This window comes from Tinamus guttatus, unplaced genomic scaffold (genome assembly GCF_059628265.1).
Source record: "Tinamus guttatus ecotype Peru unplaced genomic scaffold, ASM5962826v1 Tinamus_guttatus_pri_ptg000004l, whole genome shotgun sequence".
Lineage (NCBI taxonomy): Eukaryota > Metazoa > Chordata > Aves > Tinamiformes > Tinamidae > Tinamus > Tinamus guttatus.
This window is the reverse complement of record NW_028288538.1, coordinates 16290213-16314930: the sequence shown is the minus strand read 5'-3', so window position 1 is coordinate 16314930 and position 24718 is coordinate 16290213. Positions and strand designations below refer to the sequence as shown.

At 39.1% G+C, this 24718-nt stretch overlaps 1 protein-coding gene across 2 annotated transcripts in view; it reads right to left on the bottom strand.

Moving 5' to 3' along the window:
• TLN2 (talin 2) overlaps positions 1-24718 on the bottom strand; it is a 98858-nt gene that overhangs the window by 58347 nt on the left and 15793 nt on the right. For both annotated transcript variants that reach the window (XM_088519868.1, XM_088519876.1), the window contains exons 11-28: positions 23289-23365; positions 21475-21655; positions 20402-20515; positions 19828-19936; positions 19013-19221; positions 18131-18229; positions 16539-16706; positions 15200-15494; positions 12715-12881; positions 11513-11641; positions 9809-9922; positions 8357-8470; positions 7649-7783; positions 6572-6700; positions 5875-5977; positions 3219-3427; positions 2248-2367; positions 1132-1329 (exon numbers count right to left, since the gene is read on the bottom strand). In XM_088519868.1, the coding sequence (XP_088375994.1) occupies positions 1132-1329; positions 2248-2367; positions 3219-3427; positions 5875-5977; positions 6572-6700; positions 7649-7783; positions 8357-8470; positions 9809-9922; positions 11513-11641; positions 12715-12881; positions 15200-15494; positions 16539-16706; positions 18131-18229; positions 19013-19221; positions 19828-19936; positions 20402-20515; positions 21475-21655; positions 23289-23365 (2670 nt within the window). The remainder of the gene's footprint in view (positions 1-1131; positions 1330-2247; positions 2368-3218; positions 3428-5874; positions 5978-6571; positions 6701-7648; positions 7784-8356; positions 8471-9808; positions 9923-11512; positions 11642-12714; positions 12882-15199; positions 15495-16538; positions 16707-18130; positions 18230-19012; positions 19222-19827; positions 19937-20401; positions 20516-21474; positions 21656-23288; positions 23366-24718) is intronic.

Genomic DNA, 24718 nt, shown 5'->3' with positions numbered 1-24718 from the left:
TGTAAAATTACAGGAGAGCACTGCATGATCATGGCAAACAGCTGACACTAAATTCTTCTGTCAACAACCTGTAAAAGAGTCAGTTCCTTTTACCATCTGTTCAGGTTCTTATGTAAAGGCATTGCATTTTACTCAGTTGACAGGGATAGGCCTTTATCTCTATTTCCATTCTGCTTTTCCCTCTGCTGCATTCTCCTTAGATCACTGGGCCATCCAAAACACCCAACATTGCTTCTGTTCTGGATTGGACACAGACAGGAAGCGTCCTCTGCTCAAAGTGCAGCCATTAATAATGGAAATGTTTTAATCCACTGTGTGAGCAGGATATGCAAATTCCTAAAGGCCACAAGGCCATGAGCAGAATTCTCTTTTCAAGTAGCTTTTTACAGTTTCACATCTACCTTTGTCTTCATGGAGCAGCCTCATAAACTAAAGTTCTAAGACTAAGGCCTGTGGCTAAAGAGATAGCCAGTCCTCCAAGTCTTATACAACTTCAGAGAATCAGCTCATGTTTGTTGCCTACTTCACTTTATGGATCTGAGCCTGAAAGATCTGGTGCAATCAGCAGTCATTGCATGACCTCTCAGCCCTGTTCTGTCTACAAAGCATTTGCTTTATAGGGACACTTTGTAACCAACTTTCAGACCTGCTGGCTAGTATTTCTTTTGGCAACCACTGTGCCGAGTTCTGCAAGTTCTTACTAAGCAGCACAAAACAGGCAATTTGCAGATTTTTCTTTTCCTAAAAGTGCTCCTAGATCACCTTATACATGACCTTTGATTATATATGCTATCCTTTGTTATTTGAAATCACCCACCGAACAGCAGCACTGTAATTCTGTACACCTACACTCAACTGAGATATGGAGATAGCAGCATCTTCAAAATAAAAAAGGAAACAGGGGCATAAAGCCACATTTCTGAGTGGGACGAGGAATAAACTCCAGTATCTCATATCAAATGGAAATAGCGAGGTGATTTCTCTTTATTCCAGAGAGTCAGGTCAGGGATGTTAGAAACAGTCATCTATTACCCATCGTTTCTGGACAGACTTGCAGACTAACACATCGTACCATACTCCCTAGATAGGCCTTGCCCCAGTTAGCACAATAAACAAACAAACAAAAATTACTTGCGCTTGGCCAGCCATTTCAATACCAGCATCAAGGAATTCATCAAAATCATCACTGAATTTTCCAGAGGCTGCAGCCAATTCTCCGCTTTGGCCCCGCGTAGCATGGACAACTTCTCCTGCCGACTGGTTCAGATCTGCCGCAGCCTGGTTCAGTTCACTCTGAGCTTCTTGGAAAGACTTGGAACTTGGTGGTAGCTATGAGAGAACAGGAACTGCCTTTTAAGGGCTTCATGACTGGAGAGTTCAAAGCAGCTCAAGAACACTAATGCAATACAGCAAGGAGCTCCCATACATGCCACATACAGAGCACTGCATCTGCACTGCTCTCAACCAGAAACCTACACAACACTGAGCTTAGTCCTGCTGTAAGCAGGAAGAGAAACATACAACTAGAACTCAGCTGATCCTTTGATTTCAAAGAGGAAGTTTTCAAGGGACAGACAAGGTGACAGCTGTTTTATGGTTCAGCTATGAAACCTGAAGTGATGAACATTGAAGAGAAAAAACTTGTTCTCCAAGCAAGCATTCATTCAAGTTTCCCAGAACAATGCAAGAGTATCAGCAGTTGTTCTATGATTACAAACTCAGTCCTGACCCAATTTGACTGAAGGCCTTCCACAAACATGTCAAAATAAAATTCCTCCTTCATTTGCAGAATAGCAGGATCACGTGTAGGTGAAGATTACGTTGTTCAAAACAAAGCTTTCAGGGCAAATTACCAGTGCACAATGGGTTTTTGTGACACAGATGCAGTGAAACAGAAACATAACACTCTATAGCTTTGTACAAAATTACTATAGATGCACCTTTCTGAACACTCTAATATTCCTTTGACTGGATCAACAGAGTGGGTAACAATTTTCATGGTGGAATCGTGGCATGGCTGGCATTTCCAAAAGACAAACTAATGGTGGTCTAAAACAACTTAAACACTGCTCTTCCTAAGATCTAACTTATGCAGATCTCTCCATGAATAGTAGAGCATGTGAGCCTGAGATACGGCTTCTATACAAAACTTACACGAAGTAAACTTAAAGCACATTTGCTATTGAATAATTAACAGACTTGATTTTCATTTCTCTCAAATTATTTGTACATTAAAAGACATCTCACCGAATCAACAAGCAGTTTCTTGCTGGATTCTCCAATACTCTTCAAAGCCACATCCACATCCTTTTGTCCCGGTAGACAATTCACACAGTTATTTAGTGAGTGAGACACTGCCTTTGCCACCTACAACAAAAGTAAAATATAACCAGACTGAGAACAGCCTAAGTAGTCATTGATATAACCAAAGGCACATCCTGTAGCTGGGCACTTGAAAATTTTGACCAACAAGGCCATTTTTAAGTCTTTGGACTTCCCTGGTTTGCTCACCTCTAGTCTAGCAGTTGTCTTCTGTCATGTTTACCTATTTGATACTACAGTCTTGGCAGGGCTGCTTCAAGACTGCTGCTGGTACATGGGAAAAAGGCTGCAGTGTTGCAGCTAAGGAAATTCCCCTAATCACTGGGCCCCTAAAAAATTAACCATACCCTAACTGGAAAAAACCTTTGTATGCAGCTTTTTTCAAAGTCCTGACCCTTTTATTTAAAATCACTCTCTCCTCCTGACAATTTGTTTAAAATACAGAGCTCTTCAAACAAGTTAAATAAAAACAAAACACAACTCTTCCTACTGTCTTTAGAGGCACTGGTTTCACCTGCATAGAAAAGTTGATGAGTTACAGCTCACACTTTGAATATGTGATTTAGTAATGTTGAGTTTAACAGTTCCATTTTGCAGTCTAGCAGTTCACTCTACAAATATTTTGTAGAGTAAAAGCACTAATAAAGTACATCTAAGTTCTTTATTTCCCTAAGATATAAGAACACAGCTCAGCACCAGTTGCATTATTTGGCATAAGCATCAACTGAGACTTGTTGGAAAGACCAGACAACCTCTGATATTCTACATCTCTGATATTCAAGCTCTGTTTTCTGTTTTTCTCGAGTTCAGGCCTTTTTTCTCTAGTTCAGGCCTTTTGTTCTAAGTAGTCTCAGGGGGTCTTCCATAATCCACAAGCCGCTTGTATCACAGCTCACCTGGGCTAGTCTCTGCTGACTGTCTGCATCCCCCGGCGCAGCCAGGGCCTGCTTGGCCTCCTGGATGAGCATGGCAGAGCCCTCCATGACATCTCGCGCTGAGTCCAGCATCGCATGGGCTGCCACGGGGTCTGTAGTAGATGCTGCAACGCCCCGTGCTGCCTGAGCCAACGTCTTCAGGGCCTGAGCAGTTTCTCTGGCAGCAACCCCTGTGTTCAGATTTCACCAAAGACTGTTAGCATCCCCAGAAACACCATCCTTTCATTTTTATCACAGCTGAATTTGCAGGTATTGATCCCATTTCAGCATAACATTTCAAATGCAGTTTAAACCACCACCTTTGAATGTGAACATGTTTGAAACACAAAGTATCATTTAGCCAGAGAAATGCCTGTAATAAAGCCATAACATAAATATACTCTAAAGAGAACTTTCCAGGGCAGTTCTAAATCGCTGAACAGATCTTATAGTGAAGCAGGAGGAAAGGATAAACTTTTTTAAAAGTATATGAGAAAGTTATATTCCAAGCTATGGGTGAAGATGATAGTTTCCACAAACCACATGTGGCTTCAGAGCTGCAGCATCTCTGCCACTTCTGAAAAGGTGACTTAGGAATTAAAAAAAAAAAAAAAAAAAAAAAAAAAAAAAAAAACTGTGTAGTTACAGCTCAAGTTCAAGTAACCAAAAAATTAAAAATAGATCTTTAACCAGCTCCATATACCTCAACTTTACGCTGAGTAGAACCAAATGAAAATAAATGAATGAAGCCACAGAGATGTGATCAATATGTTTTTGTGGTCTGTCCAGCTAATGTTATACGATGTACATCAACTCTAGAGCTAAGGCCTCTGATCGTATGAGCAATGGATACGCAATTCCTCTGTTGAAATTTAATTCAGACCTTGATGAAATCCAATATAAAACGTCCCCATAGAAGATATTTATAAGTCAATAAAATAGTAGACAGTCTATTCTATCAGATACTCCTTTAAAGTAGGTGTCACATTTTAGGGGACGATAATGTTGAAATCATGCTATTCCTAGCAAAACAGAAGTATCTAAAAGGCTTGTTGACTGTAGGATGTTACAAATATTTAAAAAGCTGGGTGAGTGCAACCAAAAACAAATTACCCAGTTACCAGGTTACTGAGTTGCATTATAACACACAAGCCTTTCACTTTTCATTATCTTCTAAATTTTCTGCATTTAAAAAAATGCTCAGGTAGTATGAACTGCAAAGTGACAGTATATGCCAAAGCAAAGAGAAGCTGAACAGAAACAGCATAGCACCCAGGTTGCTCAATAACAGCTTTTGTATTTTATAAACCAACACGAGCTCTCTGTAACCTCGATTCAAGCAAAATTTCAGGAACGATACCCACATATTCTTTTCTCTATTTATTGCATTAATAGTCATCTTTTAAGCATGGCTTAGTTCTTAGTTTGTAATAGTGTTAGAGTAGAAAAAATGTCTAATTGCTTTACTTTCAATTAAGTGCTGGTTATATCCTCTACAATCGTTTACGACACAAAGTGAAAAGCAACTTCAAATGGCAGTGCAGACAAAAGGGAATTATTAAGCAGCAAAGATAAACTGCAAAGATGTTATCACTGAGAAATAGCAGAATGGGACACACCACCTACAATCACTCAGGGCTTGCTTGAGCATGAGAAGGTTTCCATTTAACAAGATAGTAATGAGTACTGAAAAAGAGTATTCTGCAGTTGAATAACAACTCGTTAGTTCTTAAGATTTCCTGACTGAACAGCTCTTGTAGCTTGATGTTAAGAGAGCTACTAACTTCAATGACTAGGTATCAGATTTGAGTATTTGTATCCCTTCCCAGGTATCCAGTGCTAACTTCTGTGTAATGCACAGAAATGTGTTATGCCATCTTAATCCAACTGCACCTGCTTCAAGTGAAAGCAACTGTCAGTTATGCAGCCTTGATGCAATTATATCAAATGAAATGATAATTGCTGTCACATGTTTTATCAGTAATATCAAGAAATTTCTAATGCAGCATCTTCACTGCTTCTGCTTCCTACAGAAAGGAGGTGGAATATGTTATAATCCAAGTATAAACCTTCTCCCTCCACACAAGAAACATTTTCATAAGCAGTTCTTTTCTGTTGCTAAAAAACATAGGTATGAAAACCAAGGCAACTCCTAAAAAGGACAAGGACACATTCCCTATGGGCTTTAATCTAAACCATGCAAATATGATAGAGTCAGACAGACTGGCTGTGTTGTAACATCTAAAAATGTTTCACATCACCAAAGCATCCATAGTGTCTTAAAACACAAGATGCAAGCATATCCCAAGGACTGGTTTAACCTTCCAAGAGAACATGGCAACATTTTCAGTGGCACTGACCTTTAAAATTGCATTACATTTTAATTCTGTCCTTCACAGAGAGTTTTGATGGTGTGCATTTTCAAAAACAACAGATGTCTCAATCCATCCCAATTATACACATACAGCAGACTGCAACACTTTACATTAGCAATTTTTAGCAACTTGCAAAATACACTATCTGCATAAAAATCAGGAAGCAAGCAATTCCATGATTTAGGTAGCCCAGGGCAAGAAAACCTTCTAATGAATATACTGTGGGAAGCAGATTTTCTCAGACATTAGGAATAGAACAGTACCTGTGTAGTGCTCATTGCCTTGAGCAGCGCAAGTTAACAACTGGGCCATTGACGAGCCAACAGCTTTTGATGTACTACCCAGATCCTGAGCACATTTCTCAAGCTGTAAAAATGGTAAAGGACAAAATTCTATGTTTAAGCTCCAGTACAGAACACTTTCCTTTTAAGCGGTGTGAAAAAAATTCCCTACTTTCCCCCAAACAAGATTTCACCCCAGCTGCTGAAATACACAGACACACAGACCCTCCGGTTCTCTGAAAGCTGATTATCAATGCCTTTCACATCCTGGCTGAAATAAAATCAAATATCTGCTTGTGTGAAAAACAAATCAAATCCTCCTCCCTAAACTACATTTTAAAACTAACAACAGAAAACCTTACCCAAACATGAATGAAGGGAGAAGGAAGTTTTGGTCAAATTAAATATTTCAGTGTCTAAGGTTAACAAAGTTTATGGTTCTCTTTATCATAATAATTTCCTAGTCAAAAAGGAAAGAGACTTTGAAACAGGAGACTAATGCAATATGGAAGGAGGTCCTGCTGTCTTACATGTTCCTGTGTCATTCCAAAATGACTATTAGTCCTCCTGACTGGTATTGCTTGAAACATTTACTTTTTTTTTTTTTTTTTTTTTCTTAAACAGTTAACATTATAGGACTTTGTATTTGCTTTTAAAGAAACTGTTCTTTATCAATCACCGTTTCTCCTGGAAGAGGTTTTAACTGTCCATCCACAGCTGCCATCTTCGCATCTTGTAGTTCATTTTTCAGTGTCTGGACTGTGTTCAAAGCAGAATCAATTTCCATGGGGCCACACGCTTCATGAGCCTATGTAGAAATCAGATCAACAGAACAGTCACCATCTGTAAGCCTTTTCTACTACCAAAAATTGTAAATGCTTCAGATATGATCTGTCAAACATCATCTAACATGACAGTGCTTCTCATGACTTCGAGAGCACCTGAAGTGTTACCCATCATAGATTACAAATTTCCACACAATCTTCTTAGTTGTGAGTAGACTAACACATGGTTAAGAGCCACCAAACCAACGAGCAATACTTAGCTTCTGTGCTTGCACCTTCATATTAGACTGTTCAGGTACAGAGAAAGTAGAATTACTGCAGCCTAGATTTCATCTTTGAAAAACAGCCTAGGTATAAGGAATAAACTGCTCACAGGCTTTTGATAAGCCAGCTACACAAACATCTGTACCTAAGCTAGCATTAAAAGTCAGCTCAGGTGTGCTAACATATGCCCAAATCCTGGATTTGGCTGTCAGCGTGCACCAGGAGAGAGATTTTTCACAGCTTTTTGTCCCTTCTTTTAATACTACACAAGTTTTAGAAATGTGTGTCAAACATGACTACTTCCCTGAGAACTGGAGCAGCTCTGCAGTGTGCTATCACCCACTGGACCATGGTAGAGAGATTGGGCTTCTCCCAAGCCAAGCACATACAGGAGGAAAACCTCCTTTCCCTGCCTCTACCTTCAGATATAAGAGCTTTGATGGGCTGGTTAGCGCCTGTCTTCCCCCAGTCATTCTGATATAGCGAGGACAGCACAGGATTTTCAGGTTTCTTGACACTTCTTTCTCTCCTTTCAATTATAACAACAGAATCCACTTGGAACTCAGAGCAAACTAAGCACAGAAAGAGATACTGCGCAACAAACGCTGCCTAAGCATGACCATTCCCTTGGGAAAAGAGCCCGAGAAGACCAAGCCATGGCCATGAGCTTGGCCCATTTGCTCTATCTATTGGAACTTGTTACCTACCTTTTGGGAGGCCGTTCGTAGCTCAGCTAAGCTGGTGGCAAGATTCTTTGCACACTGACTTAGCTGCATTGCTGCTGCTTGATCAGTCACTGTGGGGACAGCAGCTTTAGCAGATGCCACCATCTTACTTCCAGGCTGTTCAAAAAGGAGAAAGAAACAATTCTGGTTTTAATATCTTACTCTTTAAATGAGGCTTAGGATTGAAGGAATAATCGGTCAGAAAACGTCTGTCTTTCCCATTCACCCAACCACCAGGAGGCCTCTACACCTTCTGTAACAACCAGCTCATGCGCTTGTTTGCCCATTAACCACGCACTTCAAGCTCCCACTCTGTTCATTCCCTTGCCGCCCCCTGTCACGATCCCCATCCCAGTGTCACAGCAAAAACTATTTGTGCTTTACTACTTCAAAGGTACACTTCCCCAGAGGAGGAATGCCACTGCCATGAATGTTGTTTTTCATATCCTTCAGTTTTCTTATTACTTATATCCACCATTTTGTTACGTTTTACTCTCCACAGCTTCAACACACTTGAGCCATCTGACCCGAGAAACTAGATTTTCATTATTAATTGCAAGCCGCAGATAAGGAACCTATTTAAGCAGTTCTCAAGAGCTCTCTGCTTATTTACCATAAAGAAAAACATACAGCATTCATTAAATGCCTTTTGCTCCAAAGGAATCTACTACAGTGGATGATTAACCTCACCTGAAGAAAGTTCTGGCTGGAATTTATCAGAGCTAGCTGGGCACTGAGGTCTTCTGCCTGAGCTTGACTTCCTCTTACCCCCTGCACCAACTGAGGAATGTGATCTGCAACATTCTGCAGGAAACAAAGGAAACAGCTTTAAGCAGATAAACCACCCCCAGTCCCCAGAGTAAAGCCCCCACCCTTCCTTAAAACCAGGCCAGACGACTCACAGCTACAATACCCTTGTGCCTGCACTGAATTTGTTTAGGATTGCACGGAAACGAATTAATATGAGCGGATTTTTGAGAGGCCTTCCACTGCTGCTTAGAAATCTTTATTCATGGTACCCATTAGTTTAAAAACTATGACAGTCAAGATTCTTCCATAAAATTATGTTGGCATGAAGCATTTTTATTCAGTGATTGCCTTTCCATGTTCAAATGCCAGTAGTAGAAGTATAAGCAGCTTAGATTTTCAAGGCAATGTCTAGCTTTCAGAAAAATATTGTCTTTTATACTCAGTACCTCAGCCTACTTGTCCTTCACCTCTAACAATATGAAGTTTAGAGTATGCCTACAACATTCAGAAATGCCTGTCATCAAAAGGTCATTCTGAAACTGCCCCAACTCCAGCTTACAAAACTAGTCCGTCCACTTGACAGTAACATTAGCTCACGAAGCAAACCTGATTTCTACCCCCCACCCCGCCCCCAAATTCCAGAAGTGTTTATTGCACCTTCTCTATTGCCTAATAAATCAGCATCCAGGTCAAGTTATAATGATTTATAATCAATACAGTAAATAAGCTTCATTATTATTATTCATGCTAAAATATCAACTGCCTAGAACACATTCCTGAGATATGCTTGAGCTACATTTTTTTTTCAAAATTTCTTAGGAACACGACGAAAATATTGCATACTTCTTTTTGTGGAACATTTAGACGTTTATTCTGCAACAGCCCTCAGTGCCATTTCACTGCATAAATCATGCAATAGGTCCTTCTCATGATCACAGAGCTGGTCCCATGCACTGATGCCCAAAGCTGTGCACTGATTTCTTGTCACTGAACCAATTCCTGTGCAACTGCATCCACCTGCCCAGTGCTTCCAGCTTAGCATCCATTTACAGTATTGTGCACTAATCTGCAGCACAGCTTTTGCCTGCAGGATTTGCCTCAGGTAAACCAGTTTGTATTCTACATGTAAATGCAAAGCTATGTATGTCTGCCAATCCCTTCCAGTAAGGGCATTTGAAACAGGCACATACTCAATAGCTTAGCTTTTCAAACCTCCCCAATGAGTAATATATGGAAATTATGGATAAAACAATAAATGCTTTACAAAATACATACTGGCTAATAGCTTTAAATCTCCCTTGAGATCAAACGATACAGATCACAGAACGTGATCTTCGGTTTCCCATAAAGTTGGTTCCCGAGCTATTTGCCAGCAGGTTGCGATGCACTTACCTTGCAGCTCTGCACGAGCTGCTGGTGGGCTGCAGCATTCTTATTGGAAACAGCTGCGTTCTGGGAAGCTGCGATGGTCTGAGTGGCAGCAGCTGCTGCTTGCTTAGCTGCAATCTTGGGAGAGAGAACAAACAGAACACTAGCTGACAAAATGTCCAAGTAATTCAGAGAAAGAAATAGGTAACATGGAAATTAATAACTAACAAACTAAAACTATTTTTTTTTTGCCCTTTATTAATTTGTCTTAAAAAAAGCTCAGGGTCACTGCTATTGAAGATGAAAATGGAAAATACTCTACAGGCTGAACATAGTTACCCATCTCAACCCTAACAATAATATAGGGAAAAAAAACACCAGGAACCACAAAGATTCTAAGCTATTCATCCTTAATAACATGGTTTGGCAATATTACCAAAAGATGTCAATTTGACAAAGCAGAAATCTCTAATGAATTACCTCCTTCAAAAGGAGACCAGAAGAAGTAGGCCAAGAACATTTAGTGACTTATACTGCAACAGGAGCAGCACTGACTAAAGAATCAAGGGAGTCCAGGCTTTCTTCTACTGAGGTTGTTCTTAGGAAGGAAAGATATAAAAATGATGTTCTACTGGTACCGCTAAGCCTCAAAGCACTAACAAGACCCTGTTCAAATATCTAGGAGTTTCATCATCAATCTCTCCCTATCACAAAATTAAATATTCAATAATTTATCAAATACTTTCCAACATGTTGCGCAATACTGCTCTTTAGCTGGCCCACCAGATAGACAGAACGAAAATGAGGTTTATCTTCATCATTACATGCATCCCCACATTGAATCCAAACAAAAAGAAACCTTTCTGAAGTATTTTTTCCATTTAGTTATGAAACTAGATATACATATAATAAATATATACTGCATATAATATATACAGTATAATAGTATATTAATTACTGTTATTCATTTTCCAAAATGCTTATGATGCTATGTCTTAGATAGAATAGATTTGATAACGATCTTCTAGAAAATGGTTATCTACTTTGGTTATCTACTTTGGTCATGCCTCATTTCACTAGAAACATTTTATGATTATTGTAAAAGCACAGTTGAAAACTGTGAATTCTGAAAGGGTCTTTTTATCTATTTTTTTTTTTAATCCCCTCTGTATTTTAATTTAAAACAGGAATTTGAAACTTTCACCAGACGAACTAAATTTTATCTTTAATGAATAGTAAACTGCCTTTTTTGCCCTTGGCTGTGCCACCAGCTATTATGTATCTTTTCACTTTTGTTTCTGCTTCTTTGATTCTCTGAATAATTTAACAGTTTAATTGAATATAGTGCAATTTAACATAACTTTGCAGGGTAATTTATATGAAACTCTTAATACATAGTAGTAAAAACACCAAAGGATATTTTGTGTAAAGGACAGATTCTAGATAATTTAAAACACTAGTGAAGCAGCAGCCCTCAGCTGTTTTAACTTCATGACTAACCCACCAAATTCCTTCCAACTAAAATGCTTTAATCAGTTCAACTTAATCAGCGATAGAAATTCCTCAGTTTTTCTGATCTGAGAACTGCATTATCACACATTAGCACCTCACAAATTCCAAGCCTATTACACAAGATGCAGTTTAATTGCTTGAAATTCAATTGCTTGCAATTATCTATGGATATTATCAAGTAAACTGAAAAAAATATCACAGGATCTAGGTTCCAACCTCTAATCTGTTGACTATTTTCTTCTTGATAGCGTTCTGTGCAGCAGCATTTGTGGCAACCCGCAGTCCCTCTGCTGCTTCTCTCAGACGCTGCTGTTGATCCTCATTTTCAGGATTTGCGGCAGCTCCCTACATAAAAATTTCAAAGCAAAGCCATAAGACCTCAGAAGTTGTTCCTGGAGATAATATAGAAGAATGCGAGAGCCTTAGTCCCAGATTATCTCTATTATATCTGCCTTTATTTTCTTTATATTTATTTTTATATTTATTTTCTTTAACTGAAGTTAGAATGAAAAAGATTAAACTATCAAAACAACTCGGGGCAGAAGACGTATTGCTAGTGCAGACTGTAGCTGTACACACCAAGCAGTTTTAGAAACAGTATTGAACTTACAGTCCATATCTGAAGGCTGTTTCTCTCTACCTTCTCCAACAACAGGCATTACAAGGCTACTACAATTAGGTACTCTGGAAAATAGGTGTCCCCCTTCCACTATGTTCTGTATTCATATAATCATTTCTTTAAATTTAATATGCCTTTCAGTAACTGTAATTTAATGTCTGTGATTTGACCCAACACTTTTTCTTCATTTGAAGTCTCAGAAAGTACTGGAAAGAATATGCTCTGTAAAGCGCCTTCTGAAGGCCCAGGAGATTGTCTGGCCCTGATAAAAGGAGGAAGGGGAAAAAGAAAAAAAAAAAAAAAAAGCAAGATCTGGGAAACTATTCAAAGAATATATTCCTACCCAGTGGTTTTTAAATAGCTTTTTAAGCATAAAAAGGAGATAGATGACTAGATAGATTCCCCTCTGGCAAGAGCAGACAAAAGAAGCAGACATGGAGAAGACTTCCCAGATGGAAGAAGCTATTCCCAGGGCAGATAGGCTGCATTGCCTGAAGGGGAAGGGGGCTTGGAGGGAAGCGGAAGAAAGCAGAGTTTGTTACTGCTTCTGCTAGTTGTATGGCAATTCATTGTTGGTTTTGAATTGAAAGACTAGCACAAAATTTTGCACCACAGTAGTCAGGTGGGTGGTAATTACCCTCAAAAATAATGCAGAAAAAGAAAAAAATCCAAACAGATAGGATTTTTTGAAGATATGCAAGTTAACTACAATAAGAAAAAAATGTCTCCAATACGAGCAAAATAGCTGCCCTGTTGTCTAATTCTACAGTAGCGGGCTGGCAGCTCAGTCTCCCGGTACCTTTGCAGCTTCAACCATGCGGGCTGTGGAATCTGCCAGGAGCTTCGCGGCAGCCAGGAGCTTCTTGGAGTTGTCCATGTCGATCTCCGCTTCGGCGTCCGACCTCATGGCATTGACCAGGTCTGACGTGGCCTGCGCCAGCACCCTGGCCTGCCGCACCATTTCACCTGCAGTAAGAACAGTTACATTCTCCTCTGTGCATTTCAGTTTTGGTTTAAAAGTCAAATGAAAATAAGGTTATCCTTGCTACAATGTTCTTTTGGATCAAAATGGATTGCTAAATTGTTCATGGTTTAGAAGCTTTATAAACAAAATCTTGGATGACAGCATATTTGAGAGAAACAGATGTGCTGGAGATGGAAGAAATAGAGTATTTTTATTCTAGATACCAAGATAAAACCCCCAAAATAATGCTGCTCCGAAGTAATTTTACAAATTTAGTTCCAGAAAGGCCTGGCCCAGTAACGACCAAGTTTTGCTTTCAGATTACAGCAGAGATTTCACTTCTTCAATAAAAATTACTATCTTTTACCTCTTCTTGAATCTTCCTGAGGTTCTTGTGGGGAAATATTTTGCATCTAACAACATAAACTAGATCAAGAGCTCTGTCAAGAATGACCTAGCACTAGTTAGACTTTTTCAGACTAAAATAAGGGTTAAGTTATTGAAGCCCAGTGCTGCTCACGCTCAAACAGAGACCAAACAGCAATGCCTAAGTGGATACATACTATTTTTAGGGCAAATTCATTTGATCAGCTTAACATTCACTTGAACTCCCTCACAACACATTTAAACCATTAAAGCCTTCACCTTTCTGCAGGTTAGCCAAGCAGGCAGCAGGTGTTTGAGTTAAAGGCCAATTAAATGCTCTCCAAAGTAATTATTGATAGGAAGGGAAAAAAAATATAAAACTTTCATATATTGTTCGCAAATTATCTTGGGGGCTTTGGAACTGAATGGCTCTGACTGGGCTCCTTTGCTCAGACATAAGCAAAAAGTTTACTGGCTGTTACCAGCTATTCCCTAACCTGTAATTTTGCATTACATTTCTTTAACAAAAAACACACTAAACAAAACAAAAAAAACACAACATTAGCTAACCAAGCAACCACTCTAAGCAGTTCCCCTGGCATAATACACTTGAATACCTCTTGCTGAAATATTACACCATCAAATCAAAGAGAAAGAATAACCCACTTGGGCAACATTACAGCAGAAATATCACAAGCCCAAGTGTCTTTGAATTCAAAACAGCTTTGAGTTTGACCCACTACAAGGCAGCAATAAATTAGAAACACCAGCTGGAATTTGAATGGCTTCTGAGAAACAGCAAGCACAGCACAACAAGATATTCAGCTGAACAGAAAATAAATGCTATCTACAGCTCCATCCTTTACTGCTTCCTTCTGTACAGATGCTGAATGATTTATAAATAACAGTGAAATATATAAACTTGATTACTATTTATACGTACAAGAAAGCATGTTACTTAAGTTCCTTCCAACAGCTACAAAGCTTTAGAAATCTTCCCATAACTGCTATCTGGAAAATTAAGATTGGCTTAACAAGTAACACTCCTGTGCATTTCTTAAAAACCTTAACCTCTCTGATTTCTCTCTCTCTTTCTTTTTTTTTTTTTTTAGAACAACACACATAAGTGTAAAGACAATTCCATAGGAAAAGACTAGCTGGTTCATATTTTGACTGTAACATGAATGTAAATACTTAATTTCTTGTTTTTATGTTCATGTATCACAACAAAAAGGGGTGGGAAAGGAGACTGCAAAGCCACACTATTTCCAAGGTAAGAGAACTGGATTTAAATGAACTCATTTTAAACTTGATAAGAAATGTCCTGATTTCCAAGTTGTTACTCCCCTTTTGTATCGTTGATAATTCATAATATGCAAATCTATTGATACTTCACTATTCTAATTAATCGCCTAGTTCTTTACTAACTTTACTTCACATTGGGTTAGTTAAATATCAGGCATCTCAAATGTGGTTGGTTCTAGAAGGTGAACTTTTAGAAATGTCACTGGAAAGAGACAAATGTGAAGTTTCAAAAATCACAACATAAAATCCAAGCATCAAAGTCACAATTCATGCAATACTATTATTGGTAGATAAATAATATTAATAAAATTGATCACTGGAGAAATAGTTGCTTCTGGATCTGTCTTCATATTTAAAAATAAGATATTTCTATAATTTCTTGATGAAATACTGCAGTGGAACAGACAATAAAATACTAGATTGATTCTTCTACATAATATTAAAATAAATATTCTGTGAATATCTGTTATTTAGCCCACGATTAGTGTATTTTCCTGTTTTAATATTATGGTTTGAATGACTAACTCTGGGGACTGTTTCCTAGGAGCACAGCACACGACAATATTTTTTGGATCTGCGTTATTTGAAACTTTCACATCTCTGGAATCCTGGGGTTCACCCAAAGCTTCCATCCATTAGAGAGACTCACCGGCATCTCCCATGGAGCTGAAAATGCTCTCGGTGACACACATGATGGTGTCCGTAGCCTGGTCGTAGCGGCCGATGGGCTCTCCGCGGCTCGCGAACTGGCGGACGTGCTGCAGGAGGTCGCTGAGGGCCTGGCTCACCACGCTGGCCGCCGCGCTGACCTGCTTCAGCAGCTCAGGGTCGTCGGTGGCCGCCTGGCAGGCCCGCACGCAGTTCTCCACGGAACGGTCCACCAGCTTCCCTGCCTCGATCAGCTGTTCCTGGCACACTGGAGAGCTGATAGTGGGACTCACAACCTTTATAGAGAAGGGATGCACAGTATTTAGAAGAGGCTTAACTCAGAATTTCCTAAATACTAGCAGAGTTACTGTTATTCTTCCTGTTTCAGTTTAACGTTTTCCCTAGATGGAAACCCTAGAGTATTTAAAGAAGTTCTACTGAGCTTTCCATTACTACATGTAGCATCAGACACCTAAACTAGGCATTTGGGCACCGATATAGTAATTTTAGTCTTAATTTAGATGCTCAGATCAGAGATCTCCCCAACCCATTTCATGCTTTTGCCAGCAGCTACTGAACTCCGCTAACACTGGACAGTGGTTCTGAAAGGCACAGAACAAACCTACCCAAAGTAGCTATGTCCATTGGCACACTTCTGTATCCTGGAACTCCAAAGTAACATAAAATTGTAATGGGAATAGGTTTGTAAAGCAAATTTTTATCAGTCTCTGTTTGTTTAAATAATGCTTAGCAAAAGGAAATGCCAGTTTGGCGCAAGACAAAAAAGCTGTGTAACCTACAGGTGTCAGTTAGGAACAGTCCTCTCCCATTTTGTTCAGGCACATCCAGGGCAACATGATAGCTGTGCACATCTTACGGGAAAAGGACGTGCCACCGAGTGTTTCTTCCTGACCCAAAAAAATTCACTAACAGTAAGAATATCAAGCCACAAAAATAAGCATTCATACATATTCATCACAAAAAACCCTTTTTGCCAAAGCTATAAAGGGGGAAGTATTGAAAAAAAATACCTAAAATTGGCAATTAATTTCAATATAATCCTTTGGGATGTTTACAGATGTTGAATACCAAACCATAATTAACCCTACGAAAATTGACCTTAGACACAACAAATGGGAACTGTTTCTTTTTTAAAATTGAAATCAATAGATTTTTCCCAAGCTAAAAAGGTCACACTTACAGGTGACAGAAGTTTACTTACCAATAGTTTTAGTACTACATAAATGCAGAGCCAGGCTACCAAAGTATATTGCCCAAGACTGCTGGAAGACGGAATGCACACCCAAGATGATGCCTTGCTGCTACACTGCCAGCCTTACCTTGGCACAAGCCACGAGCTGAGAGGTGGAGAGCGCGCACTGCGTGGCAGCAGCAATGACCCTGTTCTGCAGCACGGTATCCTCAGCCACCTGTGCCACGTTCTTGGCCTTCAGCACTAACATGGCAGCAGCATTTGCAACAGCTTTGGCCAGACTCATCAGAACATCCTGATAGAACAAAGGGAAAACAAAAAAAAAAAAAAAAGCAAAACACAGTAGCTATGTTAGCTAACAGGGCTATTAATCAGAAAACACTGCTATTCAAGACAAAAAGCAACAACAACAAAATGCACACACATTGCTCTATTGACTTTAACATAACCGAGTGAGTATTGAATTGACTAGGCTTCTATAAAGAAACCATGTCCCAGATTTCAACATGTATCCCTCAACTTCTTGAGCATGCACCATTACTGCAAAAAGCTTGTGGACTTCACTCCTAAATACACACTAAATATCTGCAGTAAGGATTAAAACCTTGAAGAGCAAAAAGATAACTGAGGGCAGACAGCATTTGAGTTAATATATACAGCAACAGTAGCTGTATATATGAAGCCACCATTTTGAAAAGATGCGGATTTCAGCCAAATTATTGGCATGTTCATGGCACAAATATAGCATGATAAACTACTGCTCCAATATATAACCCGTAATAGTTCCTAATTCCAAAATATTCTCTCCTCTTACAGAAACACATCTACCTGTTACTGAGTAGGCACTCAACAATGACATCTGAACATAACATTAAAACATCTCACGGTGCACTGTAACAGTACATGCTGTTGAAATTATCTGCCTTTCTCAATAAAAGACTGTAAAGATACACTTAACTAGAATTTTGTCTTCATATCAGAAATAAAACTCAACGTCACTATTTAGCAAGCTAAATTTTTGTTTTGTTTTTAGAAATGAAGGCCAGACAAACCATCGTAATTCAAATGGGAACTCTGAAGAAGCTTGCAAACAGCATTACTCATGGATAAAATGCTTAAAATTTCCCCTGAGTACATTCCAGAGATCCACCTGTTGCTGTAAATTACTTCCCTTTCGTTTTGCCTTCTAAGGCAAACCTGTTCTTGACATTGACTGGAAAAAGTCCAGATGTTTCTAATAGAGCATTTAAGGACAATGGTTTTAAATTGCCAAAGTGTAACTGTGCTATTAAGCCATGTAAGCATTATGCTTTGATAATAATATGAATCTTAAAAAATAATGTGGCAACACAGTAACTTTTTTTCTAAATTTACAAAAAGTTTGAATAGAGTAGAATTTGAATAGCAGGAATCTGAGCAGTGTGCAAATAGCATAAACCATGCATTTTGAACAGAGAAGATAATATGGCAAACAGCTCTCCAAGAAGGAAGGAACCATCTTTATGGCACTGAATAAAGCAGGGGTTCCTATGAGATTATTTGCATTATTTTGTGATACTGTAATAAAAAGCACTTTTGTAACAGGTTAGCCTCCATTATCATTAAGCAATATAAAATCTAGCATTTCCTAACACCACTTCAGGAGGTCTTATTTTTATGTAGGGGCTTCTTCATGACAAAACTGCACAATTCTCAGTAAACAACCGCTCCCCTCCTTACCTGGAACCTTTCATCTGTTTCATTCTCTCCAATTTGCCTGAGGAGTTCCCCGCTAGCTTGCCCGATGCTTCCAGCTGCTGTCAAAACTGTCTGTCGAGGCTGCAAAAATGCAATGGTGAAACAAATTAAATTAAAACACACACACACCTACCTATCTTTTACTTGACTTCCAGATTTCCTCGAGGAACTTGTGCATCAGTATGACAAAAACCAAACAACCCCATCCCTCAAAACACCATCACCACACACACCCAAACAGCACTGCACATATAGTATCAAGCAATAGAAATTTGTAAAGCTGCTTTTTTTCTTTTCCATATACATGGAAACTACATGGGTTTCATCTTCAGTGCTCCTAAAAAGTGAGAAGAATGCAGAAGAACTTTATAATAAACATTTTTGCAGTAGCTCAAGAGAAAGAATGCATAACGGACAGCCAACCAATTTGTAAAAGAAGCAGATATCATATTCTTTAACCAAAATACATGAAGAAATTTAAGGTAAATTGACTGTTGGCGCTAACTCACATCAAAGTAACAAGATAGTCATGTCAGCTTCCCAATTTCTGGAAAACTAGCTTATTTTCTCATCTCTTTATATGCTAAAACATACAGCAAATAGACGAAAAATCAGCAACAAATATCTGTTAACTTGTGATTGAATAATAGTAATTTTTAAAAATGTTTTTTAAAAGAATACAGCATCAAAATAACTCCAATTATTAAACTCTGCTTATAATGTAGAGCACTCCACTATTCCACTATATATACAGATAAAAAGAAGTCAAAAAAACCCAGCTTGCACTGAGGACATTATGCAGGCTTGAGATGTCTTGGTGCAATCCACATCATGCATTTCAGAAAGAAAGTTTCACGCTCTCACCTCTCCCGAAGTAGGTTGTACAGCTTTCAGCAAGTCTGAGACAGCACCAGCCAGTGTTCGAGCAGCTTTCAGGAGATCTTCTCCACTTCCAACTTCATCATCCATGAGGGCAGCAAGCAGTTTCACACCTTTAGACATCTCAGTGAGGTTTGAAGAGATGGTTGTAATTGCACATCCCACAGCAGTGTAGTCAGTGTCAACTGGGTCACCTGCAGAGTAAATTGTTTTTATGAGCAGCAAGGTTCAGAGACTTAAAAAAAAAAAAAAAAAAAAAAAGCCACCACAACCTGCAGTCTAGTGAGACACCAACAGGTACATTTGAAGATGGTCAAACAATATCTAAGTAACTTAAGTATCATTTTTAAATTTATAGTCTAACATTTTTCCAGTCTCTGTATATACTAAATGTCAATACTAAAGCAACACTAAAGCAACTAAAAGTAACACAGTATTAACCCCTTTATGCCACTTCAAAGTCTTTCAACTCATTTTTTGCACAAAAACATTTGTGATCTTTCTCTAAATAACGGCCTGATTAATTATATTTTATTTGCAATAACCTTGTAAAATTTCTACTTTGGTGAATAAACTACAATTTCTTGGTCAATCATACTTCCTCTAGTGTTAGAGATGATAAATTGAGGATTTAAACTGTGATTGGGAGAATCTGTAGGCTTGTTCCACAAATCACTGTACTTAACTACCGCGGTATTTGAAAGAAAATTTATCCCCAGCCTTCTCACAGTCAGTTTCTATGTTACTTAGCCTGACTAATGTGTCAGAGTCTCCTAGAGAGAACTTCCTTTTAAATTTACCTGCTGTAAGGTTAACAACAGATGCAGTTCCTGCAGTAATAGCATCAACCTGCGAGTGTATTTCATGTTTTGATTCATCAACCTTGTTCTGAACCCATACTCTTGATGCCTGAAAAGCAACAAAACAAAAAGACAAAAAATAACAAAGCTTAGGAGTATTAAGAACTGCAATGAGGTCCTGTAAGTTAGGATCATATATAAAATGCTTCACAAACTTCTACAGGTGAAATAACGGACAGAAACCCATCCTTTGCAGTTAAATATAACAGCAAACAGTTTCTCTTGCAGAACCCTCACTACACAATTGCTCTTGTAGTTCAACAGCTGCCCTTTAAGATGAATGCCCTAAAGACAGTGCATCCAAGAAGGCTAAAGATTTCTGACTACCAGTTCCCATGAACTGATGCACACGTGTGCATGAACAAATACCTTAAAACAAGCAAAGATTCTTCTTTTTTAAATCCTATTTAAAAAGCCATAGAGATACTACTTGACAGCCAGGTACAATAACCCACCGGTTTGAAAAACACCCCAATGCCTAAGACACATTTTCATGAGGACTAGGTAAACTCACCATGTCCTGTCCTAGAGGTGGTAGGTTATCAACTTCACTGAGGTCGGCCTGTGCCTGCTGAACAGCATGCATACTGGTGTTTATGGTCCCCATCAAAGCCTGCTGAGCTGAGGTCTGAAAGGCAGAACAGGGGAACAGGTGTGTGCCATGTTGCAGCCAGCATGTCTGGTAGCTATTACACTGATGTTAAGAGGCAGGGAGTTACAAACACATCAATCTATTTTAAATATCTAGGCTTTCCCCAGCAGCTTCATCCTGTGCTATGAAGAAAGCAAAGCTCGCTTCAACACTCCTCTCATGTTCTTGTCCTTGCATATGCCATTTTTCATTCCTTTAGTCTTGCACACATGTACGAGATTATGAACTTTCACTGACCAAACCAGGCCCAGGCATGTACTAAAGTACCAAGCTGCCTACCTGGCCTGTGTCCTAGGAATAAGAATATGCATAATGAATTTATTCAGAGGATACCATTATTGATTTCCTGGAACACAACAGTCTACAGATATTATCAAAGACAGTTCTAAAACTAAACTGCCATCAATAGGAATAAGCCAACAGAAAACTGAAGGATTTTAGGCAAAGCAGGAGGGCCATTACACAAACTACATCTCCACTGGCATGACATGAGCTTCAGCATTGATTATATTCCCTACAGACCCTCTAGCTAATTGACAGTCTCAAGTTAAAGGACAAAAATAAGCATCAATTTTAAATCTGCCTGAACACTATAGAGAACTGCGCTGGTGGCAGGCAAAACATCAGTTTTTTTCTTAAGCTGCCTTGCTTTCACTGATCCTGTTCTAATAACAGTTTAATGACTTTATGAAGCAAAGGGAAGGCTGAAAGAGCCATTTTAAAGGCATGAAGAGAGAGAGGGAGAGAGAGAAAATAAGTCAAAATGAGATACCCTAAAAATTTCAGGGATGCTCAAAACGTGTTCAGCAGGACAACCAGGCAGCCACACACTACACTATCCTCTTGTTATTAGCAACATGGATACCCTGCTGCCATTTACTGCATGTGGCACAGGCCACTTTCAAAAGCTCCTACAAAACAAGAAGGTTCCTCACAAGTGGGGGCATGTGTCCTCTGTGCATCTGCCCGAGCGTGACCTGCTGCTGGGGCGAGGGCATCATGCCAACGTTGAAAGTCTCCGGGCCGCTGGAGCCCGAGCGCATGACAGCCGGGAGCGCCACGGAGCCGTGCTCCACCTTCCCGGTTCGGTTGAACTGCTGCTGCAAGATCGTCGATCTAAAAGAGTCACAGAAAACACAGCACAATTAATCAGCTCCGGCAAATTAACTCCTAACGGCTATTCTTCTTTTAAATGCTATTTCAGAATATGCATAAAAGCTGGGGAACTGTGAGAAGTCTTTATCTAATCATTTTATAACAGCATTTTGGAAAAGTTAAATTTGAGGCTTTTAACAGATCAAATTTCATAACAGTAACGAACAGGCAGTGAAAAAAGAAGCAACACAATTTTGGTGAACATGGTACAATAGCTTTGCCCCTCTAAGATGCCTGGCAGAGACAGAGCTGGATGAAGATTTATGGCGTAACAGACTGCTCTGTTTCAATCGCACTGTTAAGCTGATCAGTAAAATATAGAAGGACAGACACTTTGGAAATGTCTATGCAAGCAATTCCCAGATATGGAATAAAAACGGATGTTCTTCCTTCATCTCACACACACTAATCTAAAAGCCTGGAAATCTATCAGATAATGGACTGGGAAGGGTGTTCTCAAGCATAATAAAGTTATTGTTATCCACGGTCATGAACTGCTTTGCCAGCTGTCCTGTTCATATTTAAATACAGTACAGGCTTTAACAGCTAGAAGTGTTGGCAGGAATTCTGGCTTTCACAGCAATAATGCGTTACAGAAAAAGAGTAATTTCAGTTATGGAAAAATCTTTGTATTTATCTTGTTTGGGGTTTTTCTGCACAGGACTTCAGTAAGAGTATGGAAGCAATTTGGAAAGGGTAGTGTCAAAAGGAAGCTCATCTGACACATGTGATCCATCAAAAGTTAAAATTTCACATAAGGCCACATTAAATACCTAACCAGCCCATCTCCGGTAAACCATATGCTTAGCAGTAAATCAAATACTTTCACACGCACACACACCACAGACATTGTCATCCTTAGAGTTCAAAGAAGAGCCCCAAAGAAGGGGCTCATTACAGCTCAAACTACCCTAAAACTGTTTATATTCTTTCACTGCACAGAAAGATTTAATATTCTTTTTCAAGATTACAGTTCTGCTTTTTGCAGCTCGCCAGCAACTCTGTTAATCTCCTATTAGAACCACCAATGAAATCACAGCCCAACCTAGTAGTGCCAAAATCTCATCTTTGCCCACAGCACCTTTCTGACCAGCTTATCTAGAGTGGCTTGGTGTACTGAACCAGCAGTGTGCATGACAATGCCATTAAACTGCTAAGACTCAAATTCCTTTGGAAGACATGGGCTTAGCAAACAAACAACTGAGATCTCATAGACTTAAGTGTTTGCACAAAGACCAAGCTGATAAAATATTCTCAACTCTGCAATCTTTTTTCCTTCCTTCATTTTATTAGATTATAGCCAGAGTTCCATTATTCAGGGGTCAAGTTACCATGAAAATACACATTTGCCCTAACAAGTAATTTTAAGACAGAAAAGCATGCTCTTCTATCCCAGAATGAACCTGGAAGTCTGCAAAACTGCCTGGACAAAGCACCTTTTTCTGCTAAATTATTCTACAAGGGAAATAAATAATTTTTAAAATTCACTCTTCAAAGTAATAACTGTACTACTTCACTTGAGGAAAAAGACTACCACAGCTAAAAGGTGTCACGCTTACATAAAAGGGCATTTCCTCCTGTTGTATACACTCACTTCTTAGGTGAAACAGATTCTTCCAACATGGTTGATTCCTCATCTCCTTCAAGGCCAAATCTATCTTTACTCTGTTTCTGGAGAAGAAAAAAGAAAAAAAGAAAAAAGTAGACACTATGCTTATTTTTTTTTCCATTCCTTCCAGCATTGCATTGATATTTATCAAAAATCTAGTCAAATGATCTTGCTCAATGCTGAACACTACCTTTGGGCAGGATGTGAAATGTGACCTCTGCCTCAGAAGAGGTGCATGTCAGCATCACTATATGCCCTGGAAGATGAAGTGTCTAAAGAAAAAAGTCTATTGCAGTTGCCAAGGGTAGCAAATCCAGGGCTCTTCTGAACAACACTATGGAAAATAATGCTGAGATACCCTCTTTACTTTCCAGAAGAGCATTAGGGAGTTAAGCAGCACTGCCAAACCCAGGCACAGGTATGGCACGTTCATCTGTTCCCTGCTCTGTTCCAACTCAGGAATGGGGCTGGACTGAAATTTAGCTCACTAGAACTCAATTATAAATCTCCTTCAGCATCTCAAAGTATTACTACCTACATCTACCTGCCACTGAAAAGCTCCCTGAAAGACAATAAATGTAACACTATATCAAAGTTATTTTATCACAGTTACTTCAGACTTCTGGGTAGTCCAGACATCGGACTTCTTGAAGCAGTTTTTTATGCTGGAATAAGGAAGGAAAAATTTCAAGTCTAAACCACTAGACACAGCAAGAGGGAAATCCCCGGAGAGGGACTCCGCTTGCTATTTTATATGACTTGCAGTCTGAATATTCAGCATGCAGAACTAGAGAGACATTCCCTATGACCTCAGACACATTTAATAAGAGCTCCTCTCACACATCCATGCATGTCCACCAACTTTACCCAGAAAAAATCCTTACCATTTAATTTGAGTTTATGCATAAACTGAAAACACCTACTCCTAATCAGTACTGCATCTGACTTCCATATTAACACATCGTAAAAAAAAAAAAAAATAGCTAAATTACAAAAGACAAAAGCTACTTAAAGAGTTCTCCATCTACTGCCCAATGATATATCACTAAAGTTGTAGGACAAGATTTCCTTAACACCAAAATACCTCAGCAGGAAAAAAAAAGGGATCCCAATTCACAACAGAACAAATGAGCTAAGAACTTTCAGAACACACTTAGAACAAACGTTATGCAACTGAGAGCAACGAACCACAGCTTAAGGCATGTGGCACAGTGCTAACTTGAACTTGACAGCTGGAAACTGCATGCTTCTCATATGAGTCAGGAAGCATCAGGGGTGTTTATTACTTAACCTGTTCCTACTTCATTCATTTTGAAACTAGCTGTGTCAGCAGATTGTAAGGAAGAAATCAAAGGATTGGCTTGAGAATGGAAATACGCACATCTGTATTTTATCAACATAGAAAGACTGCTTTA